The 13,848-nt window shown below is 65.2% G+C and overlaps 1 protein-coding gene across 2 annotated transcripts in view; it reads left to right on the plus strand.

Moving 5' to 3' along the window:
- SMG6 (SMG6 nonsense mediated mRNA decay factor) overlaps positions 1 to 13,848 on the plus strand; it is a 109,237-nt gene that overhangs the window by 88,109 nt on the left and 7,280 nt on the right. The window contains exons 14-16 of one of the 2 annotated variants that reach the window (XM_083806686.1): positions 3,134 to 3,310; positions 6,298 to 6,447; positions 13,253 to 13,406. In XM_083806686.1, coding sequence (XP_083662812.1) covers positions 3,134 to 3,310; positions 6,298 to 6,447; positions 13,253 to 13,406 — 481 coding nt within the window. The remainder of the gene's footprint in view (positions 1 to 3,133; positions 3,311 to 6,297; positions 6,448 to 13,252; positions 13,407 to 13,848) is intronic. The other variant, XM_083806687.1, reaches the window with a different exon arrangement.

A 13,848-nucleotide genomic window follows, 5' to 3' on the forward strand; every position in this document is an offset into this window, starting at 1 on the left:
ATTTTAATACCCGGCGACGACTCGAAGCCAGGCTTTCGGTTCCTGCTGTCTCGCTGCACGCTCGCAGGGGGAAGGGCGCGCGGGGCGGCTCCGTTCCCCCGCCACGCCGGGGTGTCCGCGGCTGCATCACCCAACGCATCGGCACAATTTGGTTTCATACTCGACCTTGCCTTTTGGGAGGGCAGGCGCGGCTCCTGGAGCCCCAGCAGCTCTGCTGCTCTCCTCTCCAGGCTGGTAGCGAGGAGCGGCCCCGTGAGCCACTGGTGCCTCTGCAGCCGTCCCCGCGGCCCCGGGCACGCCGCCGCTGCTGCGGGCACTCGCGTTTCCACCCCGAAACGGGAAGTTTCTGACTTGCGGCTTGCCGCGTGTCACGCGAGGCTCCGATCTGCCACTCTTGAGAGCCGGGTGCCAGGCACGGGTCACTTGTTTCCCAGCACCTCGAGGCCGGGCAGCCCCGCGCCGCGGGCAGCCTGGCTCCGGGAACGCCTCTGGCACGGCCTCGGCAGGCAGGGCGCAGGCCCCGGGCTGCACGTGACGGGGATGTGCGGAGCTCGTTCCCTGTTTTTCATTCATGTGGGCTGGAAAAATGTGTTCATGAGACAAGTTACTGTGGCATTATGTCATGGGCCTTCGGTTGGGCTCTTTTCTCCGCAGCAGATGAGCTGAGTTTAAGCGCGGGGCTGCGCCGGCTTGGCAGGCAGTCGGGAGTTTCCCGGTCCTTTCTTTTGCAGGGGAGGAAGAAACGAACCCACCTGCCCTCGTCCCCGGAGCCAGCCGTGGGTGACGGGGGCTTTTCTGCAATCCTCTTGATGGCTCCCCGTCCAGGAGGCTCTGACAGCCGAGATTTCAGCCTGTGCTGTGCGGAGACGGCTGCGGGGCAGCGGTGTCAGCACCTGGCCCTGCAGGCGTAGGTGCTACGGGAAAACCTCCTGGGCCCTAAACCAGACGCGATTGCTTTTACTTCTGGAGAAATCCCTCGGGGATGGTGTCAGGACGGGGTGCCCGTCTCCTCCCCACCTAGCCAGCCTCTCCTGCACCCCCTTCCCTGCTGCTGCTGCTGTCAGGCACGGACTGCTCGCGGCCCCGTTGCTGCCACGTGCAGGTCCCCGCGGCGGTGCCCGCGGTGCCCGAGGGCTGCCCCGCTTCCAGGGCTCGTGCAGCAGCCCGGGCACAAGGGAACTGCACGTACCGGGGCTGGAAAATCCCAGGGCTGAGCTGCCTCGGGTGAGTCAGGCCGGGCGCTGGGCGCGGACCCGGCGGCGTTAGCCCGTCGAGCTGCGGGTGAAGCAGGCCGGGAGGTTTCCACCACTTCTCCCGGGTCGCTGCGGCCGGCAGCTCTCGCAGGGGGATGTTTCCCATGGCAGCCATTCCCACTCCGCTCTCGTTCTCTTTCCTTCTGACTTTTCCCCTTCGCAGAATCGTTCCTAAAGGAGAGCCAGGAGGATGGGAACGTTCCTTCTGGGCCACTTGCCGGGCTTGCTCCAGGCTGGACGTCCCAAGCATCAAAGGACCCATCCAGAAGGGACGTCCAGCCCCATTCCCAGGGCTGCTGAGCCCGCATCACCTTGTCCTTTGCTTGTTGCCCCTCTCCATCCTACAGGGCACCCTTTTTAGGAGCAGAGTCAGCAGTTACGGGTCCCTCGCTCTCTGAGATATGCCTGCATTTCAATCACCCTGCGTCTACACCCCTCGGCAGCAGCACCTGCCTCCCAAGGGGAGGAAGGGGCTTCTCCTTCCCCCCCGCAAATCAGCGAGGTTTGGGGGTGCTCCGGGCCCGAGGGGGGCACCCTCAGGCAGCGCCGGCTCCGGCTGCCCTCACGTAAGGGTGCCTCGCGCGGGCGGTAGCCGGGGTGGGAGGTTGCAGGTCAGAGCAGGGTCAGGTTTTTGACACGCACTGCAGCGACACGGCGGTTAAAATTAGCCCGCAGAGAGGAAACTGGCAGCATTGTGGAAGAGCAGAAGTTTCCTCTCACGGCAGCCTGGTGCAGCGGGGCCGCGCCGGGTGCCGCTGCCAGCCCCCTGCTCGCTGCCACCCGGCCCCATCCGTGTCCCCGTCCGTGTCCCCGTCCATGTCCCCCGTCCACGCCCGGTGCCGCCAGCACCCAGTGTGTGCGCGGGGCAGAGCACCCTCGTGCCGTGTCCTGGCCCTCCCGGCCCAGGAGGCAGCGGGGACCTTTTGGGGTGAGGTCTCAGAGCTCTGCCGCGGGTGGGCAGAGCGGAACCGGAGCGGTTTGGGGGGCAGGAGGAACTCGGGCACGAACGTGGGCTCGGTCTCCGGAGCGGGTAGTGCTTTTAGCCCCCCGTTTGCTGGCGTTCTCTGTGTCGTTGCTGCTTCTCCCCGTCGCTGACACCGCTCGGAGGGAAGCACCAGAGGGGAAGGCTGCAGGTGCGGAGCCCCGCGGCCATCGGGATCCCGCCGGGGGCGCAGGCAGGGGCCCTGCAGGACAGGGGCCACGGAGGCACCGGGCTCCCGCGCTCTGGAAACTCCATTTGAGAGCCTCATAAAGGGATAATTACCTGGGCTATTGAGTTTCCTTCTGGCCAGATCCATCCCAGCCTCCCTGACAAGGGCTCCCCAGTTGGTCCACGGGACCGGCCCCGCGGGACGGGGTCGGGCTGGAGCTGGGGATGGGGGTCTGGCCTTGGTGACGTGCCCCCAGCCGCCTGCACTCGCACCTGCATCCCTCCCAGCCCCTCTGCTTTCGGGGTGTGGGGGGAGATTCTGGCGACAGAGCCGACACCGAACAGCCCGGAGCAGCCACATCGCTCAGCCCTCACGCTGCACCAGGACTTTCCCCGTCCCAACGGGGCCGGGCAGGGGCCGGTGCCCCCCCGGCAGCCGGACGCACGGCTCCAGGTCGCATGCAGAGGGCAGGGCAGCACCCGACGGGCGCAGGGCCTGCTGACCTCGAGCTCACCGGCCTCGTTTTCCCTGGGGACGCTGAGCCGGAGGCCTGGGTAAATCCCTTCCATCCCCGTTTGAAAGCCAGAGGGGAACCCCGCACGTCCCCGCGGTGCCGCCTGCGTGCCGCTGGGCCCTGCAGCCCCGAACGTCTCCCTCCCGCCCGCCTCCCCTTTGCACTGACTTTGTTTTCCTTTCCCTCTCCCCAACCCCCTCGCCCTCACCCCGTAGGTTATTGCAGCCGACTGCAAGAGGGTCACAGTTCTGAAGTATTTCCTGGAAGCCCTTTGTGGACAAGAAGAGCCTTTGCTGGCATTCAAGGGTGGAAAATATGTGTCAGTGGCACCCGTCCCAGACGCCATGGGAAAGGAAATGGGAAGCCAAGAGGGAAAACAACTGGAAGATCAGGTACCGTGCGGGAAGAGCGCGCCTCGGTGAAGGAAGAATCACCCCTGTGGGGCCCAGCCTCTGCCTGCCCTGCAGCTCCTGCTATTTATAGCTGCCGGGGCTGCGTGTGCGTTTTATGGGGGGAGCCGGGGGGGGGGGGAGCAAATAGTGCACGGCCCCGGTCTCCTGAGTGTGCTTTGCTCGTGCCCTTTCCTGCCAGCCCAACCCACGTGCCTCTATCTCGCACGGCGCTATGAGTTCCAGATGCTGCTTTTTAATTCGGGGGGGAGAGACGGGGACGGACACAGGGGGAGGTTTAATACCGTGCAGCACGGGGACCGGGCGGGGGGGTGGTGGGCGAGGGGGTGTCAGGGTTCAGCCTCAGGATCGGGTTTATAGCCGTGGAGCTGGCCGTGGCAGAGGCCTGAGCTCCAGCCTCCAGCACACGTACAGGAAGAGCTGACATTGGCGCCCCGTCCCTCCCCTGCCTCTCACATCCTGATGTGATTAAGGAATTCGCCTCTTGTTTTTCTGCCCTTGCTTGTTCCTGTAGGCCTCGCTTCGCTCCAGGCTCCGTGTGTGTGTTTAAGGGCTCTGCCAGCCGCTCTGCAGGTTGACTCTTTGCTTTTCTGTTTCATCTCGCACTTTGAAAGGCCGGGGAAACAGCGGAGAGGGGGCAGAGCCACCCGGCTCCCCGCGCCCCCGCCCTCCGCACGGCGCCGGGGGGGGGGGGGGGAGGAATCGCCCCTGCCGGCGCTGGGTGGTCACAGAAACGCAGAGTTGTAGGGGTTGGAAGGGACCTCGAGAGATCATCGGGTCCAAGCCCCAGATCATTGGGTCCAACCCCGAATCCCCGTGGTCCGTGCCGTGCGTCCCCCCCTGGGACTGGCAGCCGGGGGAGCCCCCAGCAGGAGTGTGCTCAGCACCCTCCTCATCTCCCTGCGTCCCTGTGGATGGCTCCGGCTGGGCACAGGATGGATTTTAGGTTTGTTTTTTTTTTTTTGCCTAGGGGTCAAAGCAGCACCCTGGGTGGCAAGAGACATCTCTGCAAGGTGGGAGACCCAGACCCCCGTCCTCTTCTGGAGGTCGTGGGGAGGGTTTCGGGCTGACACCACTAACCGTGTGATATGTTGGGAACTTCAGGTCCCACCCCATGTCACGACAGGACGGTGCTGCTCTGTGGAACGCTCTCGTTTTAGGCTCGGGCCCCCCGATTCCTGCTGTGTAACCACGGGGAGGAGGGGGGCTGCCTCTCACCCGGCTGTGGGAAGCTCCGTGTGTGCTCCTTGCGTAACCCCGGAGCTTCCTCCTCGGGGCCGCGGTGCAAGGCGGCTCCCAGCTTGCCAGCGCGGCCAGCCCTGAGCCTGGGCAAGCAGAGCCTGACCCCAAACACCGCAGCGGATCTGTTCCCGAGGCCTCGGCACGGCTCCGTCCCTCTCGCAGCATCCCCCGTCCTCTGTGGTCCAGGCTGTCCCGGAGAGGGAAGTGAGCCCGGGGGCTCTGCCTTCCTCCTTCCCAGGGCTCAGAAGTCACAAGCAGAGAGGAGCGCTTGGTTCTGCGGCCAGGTGGCTGCGTGGCTCCGGGTGAAACGATTGAGAATGCAACCGGGCAGTGCTGGGATTGTTTAAATGAAGGCCGTGCACTCCTGCCCCATCCCTGGGGCGCTGCAGGTCCTGCTGCCCCGTGCCGCGGTGCTCTCGGCATTTCGAGGGATCGTTCGGGGCAGGATCCTTCCCCTGCAGACCCTCTGGGCTCAGAGCTGCCCTGGGAGCTCCTCCCAGCCCCATTGATTTTTGTGCAGGGCAGGGAAAATTGGTACTGCAGGGTTTGGGAAGGCTCATGGGGGCTGCATGGGGGAAAAAGGGGGCTTGGGGGCCCGAGGGGGCTGCCCGGGTGAGCAGCAGAGCTGGGCTCATGGGCAGCACGTGTGTGCTGGTGGGCCCTGCGGTGGGGAACAGGCAGGGAGGTGCAGGCAGGGACCTTTTTGGGGGAACAGCAAGGCTGGGAGGGAGCTGGGTCGTGGCTGATCCCCAGCACGGCCCATTCTGGGGTCCCCAGTTGAAGCAGCGCAGGCAAACTGGGAAGCTCTGGAGACCTGCTGGTGGGGACAGCAGCGTGCCCAGGGCAGGGCGAGGGCGCACCGAGGTCTCGAAGTGCCCACACAGGCAGGAGGCTGCAGACCCTGCGACCCCTCGGGTCGGCACAGCCGAGGCTCCTGGCCAGAGGCAGCCCGACAAAGGCGGACCGAGGAGTAGGATGCAAACGTTAACGGAGGAAGTAATTAACCGTGGCGACGACTGACCCCGAGACGCAGTGGGTTCTCCGTCACGCGGGGGTTTAAAGCCAGGACTGTCTCTGAAACATCTGCTCGGGCTCCAGGGAGTTTCGGGGTGGGTGCAGGAATTTCTCTGGCCTGTTCTGAGATCACACCAGGGGATGGGCAGGGGCTCTTTGGTCTCCCGTGCTCCGAGTTTCCTGCCGAGATGATCGCCGTGCGTGCGTAGCCTGCAATGAGGCGGCAGGTTTTGGGGAGCGGCGCGCAGCCCGCGGTGCAGGTGGGCACAGACAGCCTTCTCTGGAGGGACGTGCAGCCTCCACAGCCCGGCAGAGCAGAGAGGCAGGGAAATGCCACGCTCCCCGTTTTGCAGAACTGAAGCCTGTAAAGCATCAGTGACTCACCCGGGGCCGTGGGAAGAGTTTTCCAAGGCTCGGCACGGTTTGATTTCAGCCCAGAGCTTTACCCGGGGCTGCCCCCGCCCTGCCTTGTGGCTGGCATCCCTGCCCCACTCCGCTGTGTCTCACCTTGTCACCCCCCTGCATGTTCACGATTTATTTATTTGGGTTGTTTCTTTGAAATGTTTGGCAGCAGTCTCCCACCAGCAAGTGGGGATGAGCCACGCTGGGCAGGGATCTGTCTCCTGGGAGGGGGGGGAAGCAGCAGTCCCTTGCCACCAGCATCCCTGACAGTGACATCTCGCCTGTTTTTGTCTTTCTGCGTTTCCTGGAAGAAGGAAGATGATGTGAGGATTGAGGCATTTGAGGATGACTCAGAGGCTGAAGGCAGCGGAGGAGAGCTGGACATCAAGGAGCTCAGAGCCAAGAAGCAGGCGCTGGCCAGGAAAGTAGCTGAGCAGCAGCGTCGGCAGGACAAGATTCAGGTAGGCTGGGTTGTGCAGCTGCAGCCCCCGATCCGTCGGGCTGGCTGAGGAGCTGCTTTGCTGCTGCGCGGGGGCCGATCCTGTCTCACTGTGCCAGTGCTCGGGGAAGAGTGCCTTCCTGGGATGTCTCACGGCACCGTGAGCTTCTGGGCTGTAGGTGCCCCGTGCGTGAAACCCAGCCGCAGGCAGCTCTGCCTTCAGAGGACGGGGCTGAGCTGGCGTTGCCGAGCCACCCAGGGTAAGATCTGCCCTTCCACAGCCACGTGCTGGGGCCTCCGGGAGCCCTCGAGGGGCTGGACACCGCTCCTCCACCGAGCCGCTCGCGCTCCCTGGGGGAGAGCCGGTGGCTGTGACGCAGCACGCGCCGGGCAGCGAGCTGTCCCCGGGCTGGGACAGAGCTTTGGTGGCATCGGGGCTGTGCCGGAAGGCAGCTGCCCCGTGCAGCGGGGCACAGGGAGAGGGTGGGACGTGGACGGCCGAGCCCACGTGGGAGCCAGCAGCAGGACAAACAGCCCGCGGGACAGCTGCCGGGCCAGAGCGAAGCGTTGCCATCGTTATGGGGACAAACAGACGGGACACAGGTGATCCCGTCCCGGCCCTGACCCATTCCCAGCGCGTTTCCCAGTGGGAACCGGCAGATTAAACTGGTCGCACTGGTCGCAGCTGCCTGGCGGTGCTTGCTGTAGCTTTAAGAGCAAGCTCACATGCATGGCTCTTGGCTCCTCGCTCGCTCGCAGCCCCTCTTCCTCCAGCCTCGCCGCCCAGATGAGGATTTCTCAGCAGAGGAAAAAATTCTCCCTGGCTCCCCTCCCCCTCACCTCCGCCCTCTCTAATGCCCAGGGCCCTTCACTTCCATAATTCTTCATTTTCCAGCCTTGAACGTAAGCCAGACACATCTGTCTGGCCATATGCGTGAACTCTGCAGTGTGTGCCGAGGTGGTTGTAAAACAGGGCTGCTGAAGGCCCTACTGGGAGAGCGCGCACATGTGTACCCTCCGGCTGCTGGCGCCGGGCCCAGAACCACTGCGCTTCACTTTTCCAAACCCACCCCAACCTTTTTCTTTTTCTTTTTCTTTTTTTTTTTTTTCGTTCGAATTTCGAGAAATTCGCGTCGAGGCGAAGGGTCTGAAATCGCGCCGGGAGGGAGGAGGGGCCCGCAGGGCAGTCCCCGCGTTGTTGGCAGGTACCCGGCTCCCTTTTAATGCGAGGAGGAAGAAAGCCGAGCGCGAGATGGGAGAGACGGGCTGTAAATTAAAAGCTGCCCGAAGCCTCCCGGCCTCCCCCGGCTTGTTAAGCGGGAGGTGTAAGTCAATTCCCCGCTTCCCACCGCCGCGTCCAGGCACGGCCAAGAGGAACCGCACGTGTTCGGGGTGTTCGGGGAGGGCAGCGCCGCGCACATCCCAGCCCCGGCCACCGGCCCAGCTGCGGCGGGGCCCCCCGGGACGGCCGCTGCCCCTTCTGCGGGGAGCGTGGGGGCTGCCTGGCGCGTCGGGGGCTCGCTGCCTGGCCTGCTCCTCCCTTCCTCCCGAGCCGGGCTGGGGCCGGCGCTCGCAGGCGGAGAGAGGTCAGAATGAGGGTGTGGGCAGCTCCGGGGGCTGCACAGCTGAGAGCTGAGGTGCACTTGGAGCCCGAGCGCGCGGGGCGGAGGAGAAGTCCTCGGGGCTTCGCTAAAGTCATCCCGGCTGGCTGGGAACAGCCCGGAGCTGAACATGTGCGTGCCGGCCCCGGTACCGACCCCGCAGCCAGCTCAGCACCTCACCCCCCCCCCCGAATTTCCCTGCCTTGACCTGCGGGTCCCCGGTCTTCCCAAGGGATATTGTGCGTCCTGGGACCTCCTGCCTTCTGGTTTCATCCCGTTTCTCCAGTTCACCGCTCCTCTCCCGAGTTCACGCGTCGGCTGCTCTCCAAGCCCCCCGCCCGTGACCCCGGGGACGAGCGCAGCCCCACGTACTTGCTGGAGCTGAGCAGCTGCAGCTCCTGTTCTAGCAGGGCCGAGAGCCTCAGCTCTCCAGGCACGTCCCCGTGGCCGTGCCTGCGCCCTGATGGGCACGTGGGCCTGGAAAGCCCGAGCACCTCGGCTGCCTCCTGCAGCACGGGCAGTGACCCAGGGTTCAGGGTAAAGCCTTCGTCCCTTGGCCACCGTTTTCTTTCTCAGTTCCAACGTTCCCATCCATGAGCTTCCCCTGCTCCCGTCCCGTGGCAGGGTTTGACGTGCCCAAGGGGAGCCTGGTGTCGTGGCCTCGCCCGAGCCCCGCAGAGCCGTGCTGCTCGCAGCTAAACCCCTGCCTTCTCCCGGCAGTTCTCGTGCTCTACCTTCCTTCCTCCGCCGTGCTCCCCGCCTCTCGGTGCCCAGCTGTGCTGCTGGTGGAGCTCACCCGCTCCACGCCTGTCCCGGGATCCCTGCGCTGCACCGGCTGGCAGGACAGCCCCGCTCCTCCGTGCTGCAGCTCCCAACCACAACCATCGCTGCGGTCACGCTTACACCAGCCTCGAGGGGGATTTGGGCTTCGTTGTGCTTCCTTCACTGCCCTGGCTTGGGTGTGCACAGGGCTGTTGCTCAGGCTGGGGGGGAAGCGCAGGTCCAGGCAGAGGAAATAGTGAATGGGGGTTGCCCTGCTGGCACCAGCTGCAGGGAGAGCAGGAGGGCTCGGTTCCCCTGCACAAGCCGGGACCCCAAAACCATCACGCTGAGCAGGGCCAGGTAGGGCAGAGCCGGTTTAGGTCGCAGTCTGCTGCATCCTGGTGGCGAGGGGCGGCCCTTTGCTGCCCGACCATGGCTTGCGGGGTGGCTGCTGCTCCCTGGCTCCGCCGCCTCCATCCTGCCCTTACCCTCACCCACGCTGGCACGGAGCCCCGTGTCACGGGCAGGTGACGGCAGCGAGCCGAAGGGCCAGCCACCTCCCTGAGTGCTACCCGAATATTTTCGGGGCAGGCAGGTGGAGCGGGGAGGTGGCAGGGCCGTGCCCCGTGCCCCCGGCCGCCCCCGCCGCTTGGCCCGGCCCTCGGTGCGCGCTGTTCGGAGCCCCCTGTCCTTTGTGCCGCCGCCGCGCGCTGGGAGCGGCCGAGTTTCCTGAGCGGTTGAAAACATCCCACCTGAAACATAACAGGCTCTTCCTCTGGATGCTGCTATTGTTTCGCTCAGCATTACAGAAGCAGCTCGGCCGGGCGGCCAATTATGACATGTCTTCCCAAAATAGCCGCGCTCCTGTCCCTTCTGAGCCCACGGAACGGCCGCCCCCTTAAGATGCAGCCGCTCCTTTGTGGCGGTAGTGTGAGTAACTGGCTAAATATAGCCGCATCCCATTCACGCTCTCGTCTGGGCGCAGGAACAATGCCGCGGGTGCACACGCGCTGACACGCACCTGCCTGGGAGCGGGTGCCTGCCGGCTGCGGAAGGCGCACACCCACCCACGGCGGCTCCGCCACGGCGGCGGCCCCGGCTTGCTACCAGGCACGGGGCACGTTTACTCCTGAGGAAGACGCTGCGGACGAACCTTGGAAGGAGGAAACCCTCGAGCAGAGGCGAGGGAGGCATTGTTCTCAGCCCTGGAAAACGCGCCTCCCAACCCCGCGCGCGCGCGCGTTGCCGAGCGTGCGGGGACGGAGCGGGCAGCGGCACCGGGGTGCCCCGCGGATGGAGGGCGGCTCTCGGAGGGTCAGGGCAGAAGGGGTGGCAGCAGGATGGTGACAGCCCATCCGTCCCGGCAGGGCGGCGTCACCACCGGTGACCCGTCCCGGAGGTGGCAGGGCACGCAGCTCTGCGGGGCTCCGGCTCCTGGCTTTTCTCTGCCGGGCTGCAGGAACCCACCGCTGCGCTCCTGGCGGACATCTGTCTGCTGTGCCATCAGCAGAAAATGCAGCCTGGCGGCTCGACCCTCGTAAAGACCTGTCCCCATCCCAAAGTGGGATCCCTCCGGCCAGGCAGCGGCTTCCGGGGAATCCCCCAGGTGATCCCAGCTGATGGATGAGCTGGGAATTTGGGACTGTGCGCGCAGGAGTGTCTGATCTCAGTGCTGCCACCAGCTGGGGCAGCTGCGGGAGCTGCCTTCGGCTCCTGCCGAGCTCCTGGGAGAAGCCCCTGACCAGGGAGCCGTGGCCGGGATCGGGGCTGCGGGTGGGTGCGGATTTGGGGGCTGCAGTGGCCAGGAGAAGGAAAAGTGGCTAGCCCCGAGAAGAGCAGCGAGCTGCTGGCCCCAGGGGTCCCCTGCCGGGCTCCAGCCCCGCAGGGTCCCTTTGCCACGGAGCCAGGGAGTGCGTTCAGCCCCGATAAAGCTAAAATCTGCCTGTCCTAAAGTGCTTGCACTTGGGTGAGGCTGCACCAGCTCAACCCCCGAGGGTCTCCCAGACCCCACCACCCACCGAGCCACTCGGGCCACCCTCCCCTTCTACCACGGGGGACAACGAGGCACGACGGGACCGGTGTCGTCGATGGGCACCGTCGGCTCGCGGCGCAGAGCCCGGCCCGGATGCGGGCATCCCCACCCCGTCCCCGCGCCCCCTCGCCCTCGCCGTGGGGCAGCGGCCGTGCCCGCGGGCCAGCGGAAGGGTTAACGCGGCGCTCGCTCCCCGTCCTGCACATGGGCTCCCTTTCATCTCTGGCTCGAGGCCAGCCGGAGCCTGTATGAATCACAGGCCACTCCTCTCCTCCCCCCCCCCCCAAGCCCCTTGGCCAGAGGCTTCTGCAGCCTTTTACTCACACAAACAAAAATAAATCTCGCTGCCGGCCTCTGAACCCTGCAAAGGCGAGTTTCCCTCTGGCTCCCCGAGCGGCCCGGAGCTGTGCGAGGGGACTTGGCACGCTCCCCGCCGACCTCGCTCTTTCACTCCCGGCGCATCCTGTGTCCTTCTCTCACCGGGCGGCCCGGGGAGCGGAATGGGACGTGACGGCCGGCACAGGCATCGCTCGCAGCTGCCAGGAATCGGCCGGGTACGGCCCGCGAGAGCCGCCGGGGCAGATGCCACCCACGAGGGACCCGGCGCCGCTGTCACCTGCGTGGCCCCGGCCGGCCGGGTAGGTGAGCTTCCCGCTCCGTGCGTGCGGGGCCGCGCTCCCCCGGCCGCCTGCGTGGGGCTGGGGTCTGCGTCGGGGCGCACGCAGGGCCCCCCCCCTTGCTTTTTTGGGTCGTCGTTGCCCGTGGCAGGCCGGCTGCTGGGACGCGTGGCTTTGCGGAGCCTTCCTGGTTGAACTCAGTGGTTGACGAGGGCCGTGCTGCTGTGGGTCGGCCAGCAGGGCCCTTCTCCGTCCCCATGGAGTAGGGCTCGGTGCTGCCCAGGGCCAAACATCTCGTCTCTGCGCTCCCGAATGTTGGGCAGAAACCCACCTGACACCCTCCTTGCTGCGAGGATGCAGGGGCAACCCCGTGCCGTGGCTGCTGTCGCATTGTCCCCTCTCCATACGTCCTCCCGTGGCACCCAGGCGTGCAAACACCTCCCTGCCTCGCCGTTTCCCCAGCCCAAGGTTGGCAAAGGCAGTGCACGTGCAGAGCCAGCACCCAGCACGTGGAGCCAGCCGCCCCCCGGTGCCCCCTGCTCGCTTTTCGCCTTTCTGGCCGATGGGAGCAGTGGCCAGGAGGGCGTGAGGCACGTGGGGAAGGTTCTGGTTGCTGCCTCGACTTGTGGGAGGTGGCAGCATCAAGACATCTTGATTTAAAGCCAGATGACAGCACTTGGAAACGCATTAAATCCCACTTATTTCCATGGCCGCTGCTGGCCCCTGCAGCTCCTCGTTCCAGGGTGCCCCTGGGGCTTTGGCATGGCTGCGGGAGGGTTCGGACCCCAAACCCCGTAACGCTGGGCACAGCGGGGTCAGCACAAGGGGCTGGGTAAGGCTGGGCTTCCCCTCCTAGCCCCGGGGCGCTCCATGTGGTTGCAAGCCCGGTCTCGCAAGGCTTCGCCTGGTGGTTCTGTTCCCCAGCAGTGCTGCTGTGCTCCATGGGTGAGCGGTTCCTATTAGAGGCAGCAAACATCAGCGAGTCCAGGGAAGCTATTTTTAAGCGGAGGAAGCACTAGAATAGCATCCTGAGTTTTTTAAGCCCATGACTTACTAAAGAGCCCAAGTGCTTCGATAGCGTCAAGAGGAATACGTGAGCTTTTCGGTCCCGTCCTGGCAAATGGCCTCATCCAAAGGTCCGGGTCCAGCCCCGGAGGGTTGCTGGTAAGACCCGCCAGACCCTCCCCACGTGTGTGAGCACCTCTGGTCTCTGGAGTGCGTGTGGGGCTCCGTCAAGGACAGCTCTGCGGGTTTTCAGGGCTGGACCCCACCTGGTTTCCCAGCTGGATGTTGTCAGAAAAGGCGCAGCACGTGCGGGACCTGGTGGGACAGAGCGAGATGCTCCCCGCAGACCTTTCCTGCTCAGGGTCCTTGTGTTAGGATGCTGCTGGCACGGCTTGCGCGTCCCAAATTAGTTTGTTGTCGCTGGCGATCGTCACCTTGAGCTGTTTCCATCTGGAGTACAAACACCCCCTTCCTCCAGCCTCCCTTACTGTCGAGGCAGGGCTCTTGGCATCGTTGCAGATAACCCTGCCCGCTGCCAGTCCTACAAATGGGACAATTCCTGGTCCAGCCAGCCTGCCCCGGTGCCTGGACAGGGCTCTTTTCCTAGGAGGGTGCTCTGGGGGTGGCTTTCACCATCCCACTCGTGCGCAGGAGCGCTTGAGGTGTGCGGGAGGCACGGACACAGCCTCCTGCACACAACACCCTTGCTGCGGGAGGCACGTGTGCCAGCCAGGCGTGTCTTCTGCTCTCGGTGGCCGTGGCTCACGGGGCTGACGTCCTTCTTACTCATCATCTGTCCCTCTCCTCCAGGCTGTGCTGAAAGACCAGAGTCAAATGAGGCAGATGGAGCTGGAGATCAGACCCGTCTTCCTGGTGCCGGACACCAACGGCTTCATCGACCACCTCGGCAGCTTGACGACGCTGCTGGACTGCAGGAAATTCATCCTGGTGGTGCCCCTGATCGGTGAGCACGGCCAGCGCGAGGCGGGTGGGCTTCCCTCTCCCCCGGGAAGGGCTTTTCCCCCGTGCCAGCTCCCTCTGTGCTGCCCCACGTGCCCGCAGAGCCTGTGTGGTCCGCAGCCGGGCGGCTCGTGCCGTGCTCAGCCGAGCGCTCGCCGTCGGTGAGGGGCCTGGGCATGAGCCCTTTGCTTTTGCCTGCTTTTATATTTGCTTGCTGGAGCTGTGTCTCATCCCAGCAGCAGCCGGCGCTCCTTCGCCCCGTGCCACGCTGCTCCCTGCCTGCCAGCTTGCTGCCCACAGCCCTCCCCAGGCTCCGCTCCCCGTGGTGCGTTGAGGGGTGCCAGGGGCTGGGAGAGGCATGTGGGTGTTAAACGGGATTTGGAAGGAGTTTTGGAAGGAGCAAGGAGGAGGAATTGTTAAACAATCAAAGCAGATAGCTTATCCCA

Source organism: Anser anser (assembly GCF_964211835.1).
Source record: "Anser anser genome assembly, chromosome: 20".
NCBI classification, from domain to species: domain Eukaryota; kingdom Metazoa; phylum Chordata; class Aves; order Anseriformes; family Anatidae; genus Anser; species Anser anser.